Below are 9,591 nucleotides of genomic sequence, written 5' to 3' on the forward strand. Positions count from 1 at the left end.
CATTGGTAACTAGAAGCACTATCAGGCTACTATAGGGATGGCAGGAAAATAGGACTAGCTTTGGACCTTTTCCTCTTAGCTACTCCATCACTATGAATGTTCACCGCGACATCTTCCAACCTAACATTCTGTTTTAAACTTCACCATTTTGAGATGTATATCCATTCCGAATCTTGCTTGGTTGTCATCATGGGATACCATGGTAATTACTCCCTCTTGTCTCATAACATAAGAGCGTTTTTTACACTGTGGTGTCAAAACCGCTCTTGTATGATGGGATGGAGTAATAAGCTTCCCAGATCTAGATCTGTGAGGAATTCCTTTAGGGATCCATGTTTTGAAGGGGCAGATACATACTCCAGAATGTGTTATTGATAGCAAATCTGCTTTGCTATAACTAAACCCATTGTATGCAAACCAAAATTGTTAAAGGACAGTACATACGAATTGGAATTTATCATGTATGTGTAAATTGCAGCCTATGGTTCCCACCACGATTTAGTCAGGCAATGTATTACCATGACACTCTAAATGGTAATCCTCAATATGATTTTTTCAGTCAGGCGAAAAAGGATTTTGTATAACCATACAAGAACTTTTGGATTGGTCACTATTCAACATACAAAAAGTTCATCCGTCAAAAAAGTGTATATGATAAGTTTGATGAGATTTGACCTCAGTTTATGGTGGACTGGATCACCGTTTAAAATTACAAGTCAAAACTCAATTTTCAGTAGAAAAGGGACAAGTTTGACTTGACTCGACTGGCAACATGTTTGCTTTGCCATTTTTATTTAATTTACCATTGGTCAGAATTTGTATTTCTCTTTCTTTTCCTACTTCGAGCTTTACGCATAGAAAGAGGAATTTTGGCAATGTATTTAGAGTAACTGAAAAATGGTACCTAAGTAGACCGGGAGAAAAGGCCGCTTTAGTCAATAGGGCATGTACAATGCATAGCCTTAAGGTGATGCCTCGCATGCCATGTAGGATCGGATATGACGTAAAGTAGGTTCGGATAGGGAAGCGGGATCCTCTCCAGGAGGCGGGTGCTTGAAGAGAAAAAGTGTGGTCCAGTGACAAAAGCTGAAAAGGTTGGAGTAAAAAGTAGAGATGCATGTGTACTAGAATCTTTATTTTCTATTTCTTAATGAGGCCCACTAGTGGTAGCTTGCATTGGGGAGAAAAAATAAATGTAGATGCCTCAAATTACTTTTTGTCATGAGGCATATGTATCCATATGCCACCATTGTACATGCCCTTAGTGGCAAACAGGCAATCCAGCAAGGATGCATGAGTAGGACAACAGGGCCATGCCAACAAGAAAACAAACTTCAGGCTCCTTCATGGATACCTATATATGGATGAAACAGTCGCTGCATTTTTTGTATAGGCAAATGACAAAGTGTTTGTCTTGTTTAGGGTAATGAACTCCGACTTTAAGCAAGCAAGAGGGACTTCAAACCTACGTATGTCAATCGGATCTCACGAGATCCGCCAGACACACCTCCACACGTCCTCCGACGATGTTAGAAGCTCCACCGGAACGGGGGCTAGGCAGGGAGACCTTATTCCACCTTCAGGAAGCCGTCACCGCCTCATCTTCCTAAGCATGGCACAAAGTTTAATAAAACTTTAAAAAAAACACCTACAAACGAAGCCCTCCTGTCGACAAGGGTCAGGATCCACTGTGCCTCCATAATCCAAGAACCATAGAAGATGAGGCGGACCGGCGCCGGCGCCGGCAAGAGGCAAGGGACCCCTACCGCCTTTGTCACATGAGGCTAGAGCGAAGGGGTTGACTTTATTAGAACGGAACCAAAATGTTAATCAATTTGGAATGAAGGGAGCGCCCATATCAAGAAAGGTAATTATGATCGAACAAAAAATGTACTGTTTTTTCTCAGTTTGTATGATGTGATTTGTGTTTTTTAGAGTATTTATTGTTACAAATTTGGTGTGACAGTTAATCAATCGAAAGCATCACGTTTAAATGTATTCTACTGGAGATAGCAAGCTTGTGCTTTGCATAGATTCAAAAATTACCTGGAAATTTTACTGATATTCCTGCTTCATTTGGCAATCATATAGACGTCTTCCAAACACAAATATCTGAAAACACAATAGTAAAATGTCATGGGTCTTACACACGTGCTCGATCCTAAGTGTCATGGCTATCTACCATCTCTCCTGTTGAACTTTGACGTACGTGCTTGATGTTGATGTTGTGACTGCATATACCCTCTCTTTCTCGTTAAACTTTCACGTTGAAACATCTTTCCTCGCAGATTTCCTACTCAGATCTCACCAACTCTTTACCCAACTCCTTTTTGGAGGTCTGTCCAAGGTTCCTTTCAAAGATAAGAAGATGGATGTTGTGACGCAGTCTTCCAGTATTTTCAGAGAATCCTCTACTTGCTTTACTGATAAATCTGAGTTTGTTCACCAACCATAATCGACTACCAATAGTAGCTATCCATTGTATACGCTAGCAAATCGTGCACTGAAAGTAGTATATGGTGACCCGCAAAACAAAAGAAAGTAGTATATGGTAACACGCCAGGACCCGCATGCTCTCTTCTACTTGTCCTTTTAGGTTAGCACTTGCATGGAATTCGCCTTGAAGTGATTTTACCCTTTGAGCAAACATGTGGTACAATAAGTTTGTGTTTTTCTGTAAAATATGAGTGGAAGTATAACACAATAAGCAAGGCTGTCTCTACGAATTTGAGACCCTGATGTGAAATGCAAAATGTCGGACGTCGACAATTTGTTGTGGCGGGGCAAGGGTGCGTCGGCGCATTGCTGGGCAGCGGATGCATGACCTGGAGACGAACAGGCAAAATGAAACGAACAAGGATCAACCAAAATTCATGGGCGTTGAGCACTTGACGCTGATCAGAGACGCTGAGGACCTTTTTGGATAAAAGATAATGTATTATTATTAAATTGTTATCAATTACATCTTGTCTTTGCAACAACATAACGTCAAAAACTAGTCAAGATATCGAAAATGCACACAACCACATTATTAAAAGTAAAAGGAGAAAAACCGGCGTAACACCGAAATGACATGTTGAAGCTATGAATCACACATAGCAACAAGCAACCACATTTGCAACCACCTTTGAAAACACACATACTGCAGCGACAGTCTCTATATGAAGGCGATTTGATGGTTGGCATGGTTCATGGTTGGGGGCGCATCGGTTATTTTTCTCCCAGCAGTGTGACCCCATGCTACTAACCGTCTCTATGGGGTGTAAGGTCGATGGGTTTCGGTCTCAGTGTTGGAGGTTCCCGGCGGCCCACTCCAGTGATTGGATGTCTCCCGCTTGGTGCATAGGTTTTGAGTGCTCGACACGGTCCAACATGGCAACAGTAGATTTTGTGACTCAATTTCTGCTAGATGTGTGGGTTCCGCCCTTGTTTTAGGTCTCCCGTGAGACTAACCTAAATTGAGTTGAACGGGGTCTAGACTCTTGGTGGCATGGGATCGGTGGAGATGACGGAGTCCCTACGCGATGCTCGGCAACATGTGTTGCACGGGGATGGTTCTAATTGGGTGGCTAGGTCCAACAATGTTATACGCATGTGTGGTTGTGTGATGATGGATTGACAAGTGGTGGTAGCAGATGGCAACATTGGCCAGGTGGTGCTCTTTGAGTGCAGGGCTCGAGTTCTAGGGTGTAAAATCTAGGTTTCACCTTCGGTAGTTGAAACTGACAACAACGTCATTCACGCGATGTTTCCTTATTGAAAACATTGCATGGAGTTTGCTTGGCCTCCCCTCTAGGGTGAAAACTCATGATCTCGCCTCGGCGGTTGGATCCAACAGCGGCTTCGCTCATGCATCATTCTCTTCCTTGAGGTGCCGTTATTGGAGCACCTATCATGTTACCTAGGGTTGCCATCATTGATGGTTGTTGTTGTTTGCTGCAGGTTTTTGTTGATCACTTTTTTTTTCTTTTTTATGACTTGGTTATATGTATCCTCGGTGTCTTGAGTAGCTCTTGATACATATTGATGCAAATGCTATGTGTAATTGATATCTTCTCAACATTAATATATCCCCTTTATAAAAAAACACCAGACCTTAAATGTAAAAAATATCTAGTGTTCACTTGCAATGTGCAATTATAGAGGACTTGTTATATTGTCCAAATCATGGAAGGCCGTACGTGTGATAATGAAATTTTAAAAAAGAAAACAAAGCATTGGCCGTCCATGTGTCACGAAAACACAGACGGCCGGCATTAGAGGCTAAGAGATAAAGTTGTTAAAGTAACGTAAGAACATTTTCCTCCTTTTTGCTGAAAGGGGCTGTAATGATACAAGTATTTGTCACTACCAGTTAGGACTACTAATTTGTATACATGCCATGGTCGTCAAATGCTTAATGTCACTTCACTATAATTAATGTTACTAGATTTCAATTTCAAAGTATAAACCTACAATACGTGTAGATATCAAACCATCTCATTGACCAAGTCATATGCATGAATGTACGGGAGTACCTTATAAAAGATACACATAATTAAGCTTTTCCTAGAAGATATGTGCACATGCAGGCAATGCACCACACAATTCAAGCACCTTGATTTTGGTTGCTTCTGTTGACTTCCCTGGATTGAGAGATTTTAAGAATGTTTTATGGGAAGGCATAAAAACACTTGACGTGTTTGCTTGTTCTCTTGCTATTTCTTAAGTTTCTTGTTGTCACAGTAGTAAAAGAGAAGGTGACATATGGCAATATATAAGCCAGATTTGGACTATGTGTGGTGTCTAGACATCTCTACGTACTACCAACAAGAAATGGGTTTAATTTGGTTGGTGCCAATTTCATCACACGGATGTTCTAAGAGAAATAAACTTCATCACAGCTGTGGTTCACTAGACATCGGTGGCAGTGGCGGTGCCCAGATCTAGAGCTGGAGGCTTGTGCTCATCGCGATCCTCTTGGATGCCTCGTGGTGGCACGGATGAGCTGCCGAGTGAAAGCTCCGCATTTCAGCGCCGATCACGGCGACACCCATGGGTACCGCTATCCTCTTGAGGACGTCATCGTGGTTCTTCTCTCTGTGCCAAGGTTCCGGGTGAAAAACCCTTGTTTGTCTTGGACTCGCAGCGGCGACGCTTCGCGCTGCACACCTTTCTGTGGGCGTTATTGTGGAACTTAGGTGTCTTAGAGCCTCTCGTGGCATAGTTATTCAGGTCTGCCTGTGTTAGCTTTCGGCAGCGTAGTCACGTGCGTCTATGCCAGCCGGTTATCTCGGGATCTGCCTGTACGAGAGCCCCCTCATTGCCTTGTATTATTCGGCCATGTACTTTGTGGTGTGCTTTATATATAAAACGAGGCGAAAGCCTATTTTAAGGACAGTTCACTAGATACATTGTAGAAAAACTATTTGGTCGGCGTTTGTATGTGAGTAGTAAAAGTTGATAGATTGAGGGTCTGATTACGGATCGGTTCTTTTGGCCGATTCTTATATAATCTTGAGAATCGGACCCCTCCCCAGATTCTCTCAGAATCTTAAACCCACATTTTTTTTACAATCCAACTAGTTAGTTACGATTGTAAAAAAAAGTGGGTCCAAAATTTTCGAAGAATCTATGAGGGGTCCGGTTCCTAAGATTCTAAGAGAATAGGCCGAAAGAACTGGGCCTACGTCCGATGCCTTGTGGACTTTTCTGGCGTGGTGCTAGATTTGTGTTGATGTCTAGCTCTCAAGGCATCATGTCCCATGGAATTTTTGAGGCGAAAAATGGATAAATATGTTGTGTATCATTTTGCTAAATGATATCAATTTCATGAATTGCATATAGCAATGAATAAATCAGAAAAATCATTTCTAATATTTTAGAGCAAGGGAAGACCTAGGCCAAGGGCTATCGTGCTTCTTTCTTGGGCCCACGAACAAAACAACTAAGAGATATCTTAAAATTCTGATCGTAATATCCTATAGATACCTAAATAGCTCATCCCCACTACATATATTATCTTAACATACACACATGACATCTCATCAAACGCTCACCACAACATGCATGAGAGTTTTTTCTCCATTATTAATTGATCTCATGCACACATTTTATTTCATCACACATGCCACCTCATTAAAGGTCCACTCGACATGCATACAAAAGCTTTTATTATATTAAACATTTATATACAATAATTAAATGCAATATACAATATGTATTTTTAGTTTTTGTTCATATATTACTAATTTAACTATTCATGTTTCATACAATCAAATCATTAAAGATATATTGCAATCAATTCCCGCAGCAATGCGCGGGGTGTCCTCTTGTTTATACGGTCCTAGCCCATAACAAAGTAGCTCAGATTGGGGCGTGCTCACTAGCATTGTTCCACCCATCCTCGACAGAAAAAAAATTTACTAGCTTGCTCCATCCCTTATCAGGCCTTCATTTCCTGAAGCTGTCGGCTCATGTGGCTCTTGTATACTTTTGATGTCAGTTTAATTTGTGTTGTTTGGTTTACAAAATAGCTTTTCCCCGGAAGGCATGAGGAAAGGCCGAGATGAGTAGGCTCGAGGTGTATATATATTAAAAAATGCAGGGAGGTGTTGAGTCCATAGAACCTTGACGAAGAAAAATAGAGAGGTGGCATGTTTGATTCCGAACACTGATATCTTTTCTGGAATCCACATCTCTCTGAGAGTTGATGACACTCTACAGTTTACTAGGAAGAGAAAAATCAGAGATTCCACATTCAAACAAATCCTTACAGGTAGGAAATGAGGGCAAGCAAGTTAATTCACCTCCCTCCTCTCGCAGTTGCAGATATTTGATTCTATATTCTCAGAGCTAGCACTGGCTTGCAGTAAGTTGAAATATATACCAAGCCAACAATAGCAAAGCACCAAGGCCGGCAGTTGTAGAAAGAGGCATTCCCTTCTTTATTATTGCATTGATAATTTAGTAACAGTTGTGGCATGGCCTGGGACTGGGTGGCAAACAAAACAAAACAAAACACCTGATCCCTACACCCTCTAACAAGGAACAGCACACTGGCAAACAAAACAAAACACCTTATTTGCTTTCCTCGCAAGCATTCAGAACAAAATGCTACCAAGTCCAATATTGTGCAAGAAGAGTACAAGTTGCCGTCCATCTACCCCAGAAAATCTACCAATACAGGCGCAGATGTCTATGAGGGGGCGCCGAGGTAGGACGCCAGCCGCAGGATGTCGCAGAAGACGCCTCCGGCAGTCACCTCCGCGCCTGCGCCCGGCCCTCGCACGATCAGCGGCTGCTCCTTGTACCTCGAAGTGGTGAAGGCGATGATGTTGTCGGAACCAGATAGCTGGGCAAATGGGTGGTCCCTCTTGTACCTCTGCAGTTCTACCCTTCCCTTTCCGTTCAGCACGTCCACCACTCCCACATACCGCAGTACCTTCAGGTTATAAAACTCAATCACCTCTACTCAAAAAAGTTTGCAAACATCCAGAGTAGATGTACTGGAGTGGGCAATTTAGATTTGGGAATTTGAACAATTCTGGTTATAGTCACATGCTATGAATTGAAACTAACATGGGGGCAATTTAAGAAAGCGAAAGAGGTTTACTCACTTCGCCTGCAGCCTCAGCCTCATGGCGCTGTCTAGCCCAATCCTGGTCAAACGATGGTAGCTTTTGCATGAATTCATTTGGCGACGAGCATGACTGCAGGCAAACCCAGCTAGCATGTGTAAAGCTGTAAATGTGTAACAGGGTATTGACTATTATGAATAAGATATAACCGGTCCTTACCTTTAGCGCCTCTGGCACAAGGCTCTCTACCGGGATATCCGAAAGCTCAAGTCTCAAACCAGACTCCCTTGCAAGGATAATGACCTGCTCAACCCAAAGGCCACAAATTATAATGAAACACTTAACAAAAAATGTTAATGGAAAACATAAGTTCGTAAAATAAAGACTGGAACAACAAAGCCGAAATTGTTAACCCAGTATATATTTTTTCTTTCATTTTACCCAAGTCATCAAAGAATATAACGTCTGTCAGAACTACGTTTTGGTTCGCAGATATGGCATTGTCTACCTAAACAAGGAAAAGCTAGAAACCTCGTCAAGTGATTGGATATGAAATGCGAGATCAACATTGCATTCGAGAAGCAGATGGAATAGTAAGCTTGAGAGAGATTGAAATGTTAACCAAGGGCAAGTGAAGGGAAACTGCATATGGGAACACCTGTTTATATGCACAAGACTAAATATATACTTGAGAGGAATCCTGCCAGAGAAATGGGCCAAGGAAGAATGTGGAACCTTGGATAAAGGCTCCAAGGGCATATCTGGTACCCAATGTCACCCAAGAGTATTTGACTTGGCTAATAGGGAAGGCTTAGTCCAAATCAAAATAGATGTTGCAAAGCTTATTGTTGATATGAAATGGGAATCAGAAATGAGTCGACCAAATTGATATATCTGGGTAGAGCAGTATGGTAAAAAATAGCATGGAATTTGTGGCAGTATCTTCAAAAGAAATCAAGATCTACCTTTCTGGCAACATCTGTTCCAGATAGATCATCTCTTGGGTCTGGCTCAGTGTATCCAGCTTCTTTTGCTTCAGCAACAACATCACTAAAGCTCCTTGTTCCTTCAAAATTGTTGAAAATATAACTCAGAGTTCCACTGCAATTGAAACAGTCAACATTGTGTCAGCCAGCATCTTAGTACTATATTTATTGAACATAAAAAAACACTGTGCCAGTGGACTGTTGTTCGCCCTGCTGCTATTCTCTTGTAACCAAAACATATTTCTCTTAATGAAAAGGTGTGCAAAAGTGTTGGTACATATGGGAGGCCCATGGTGGCCCAGGCCCAGTACTGCTTATGTAACCCTAGTGTTGTGGTATATATATGTGTGTGGTGGTCCTGAGGGAACCAACAAGATTGACCAAAACCAAGACTGAATCCATTCCCTCTCGTGTTACAACATGGTATAAGAGCTAGGTTGTAGCCGCTCCCCTCGCCGTCTCCTGAGGTGGCTGTGGGCAAAGCCCACGGCTGCTGGGGAAGGAGGCGGCGGGGACGTGAAGGAAGGAGGCGGATCCGGGCGGAGCTGCGCGGTCGGCGGTGGCCGGCAGAAGCGGAGGCGGCATCTGGGCGCGGTGTCCAGGAGCTGCTCTCGGCGCGGATTCGCGGCGGCGGCTGGCTGGGAGCTGTGCGCGGGTGGCGGCGGCGAGCTGCACGCGTGAGCAAGGCGCGGGCGCGAGGAGCGTGTGTGCGGGCTGGATCTGGCGAGCTCGGCACGGTGGGCGTGTGCAAAAGGCCGGGAGGTGCGGATCTGGGGCTTGGAGTTCGAGCTCGTGCTCGTGCTCTGGGCGGCGCTGCGAGAAGGCGCTGGGATGCGCGGCGCGCGCGCTGGCCACAGCTGTGGGTCGCGGGACAGGCGGCGTGGCGCTGGCAAGCGGCTGCGCGCGTGGCAAGTGAGGCGTGGAGAGGCTGCTTGCGGGCAGAAGAGGGAAAGAAAAGGAAGAAGAGGAGCTGAGGTGCGCCTGCGCGCGCGCCAAGTGCTGCTGCTATCCTGGTGCTGCCTGCTGCTGGAAGTAAAAAAAAAAAA

At 43.6% G+C, this 9,591-nt stretch overlaps 1 protein-coding gene across 2 annotated transcripts in view; it reads right to left on the minus strand.

Annotated features, from left to right (window-relative positions):
* Positions 1 to 6,902: 6,902 nt before the first annotated feature.
* Positions 6,903 to 9,591, minus strand: part of LOC119301233 (bifunctional aspartokinase/homoserine dehydrogenase 2, chloroplastic) — a 15,128-nt gene continuing 12,439 nt past the window's right edge. For both annotated transcript variants that reach the window (XM_037578166.1, XM_037578165.1), the window contains exons 16-19: positions 8,525 to 8,660; positions 7,779 to 7,862; positions 7,599 to 7,691; positions 6,903 to 7,423 (exon numbers count right to left, since the gene is read on the minus strand). In XM_037578166.1, coding sequence (XP_037434063.1) covers positions 7,178 to 7,423; positions 7,599 to 7,691; positions 7,779 to 7,862; positions 8,525 to 8,660 — 559 coding nt within the window. In that variant the 3' untranslated portion in view covers positions 6,903 to 7,177. The remainder of the gene's footprint in view (positions 7,424 to 7,598; positions 7,692 to 7,778; positions 7,863 to 8,524; positions 8,661 to 9,591) is intronic.

Source organism: Triticum dicoccoides, chromosome 5A (assembly GCF_002162155.2).
Source record: "Triticum dicoccoides isolate Atlit2015 ecotype Zavitan chromosome 5A, WEW_v2.0, whole genome shotgun sequence".
NCBI lineage: Eukaryota > Viridiplantae > Streptophyta > Magnoliopsida > Poales > Poaceae > Triticum > Triticum dicoccoides.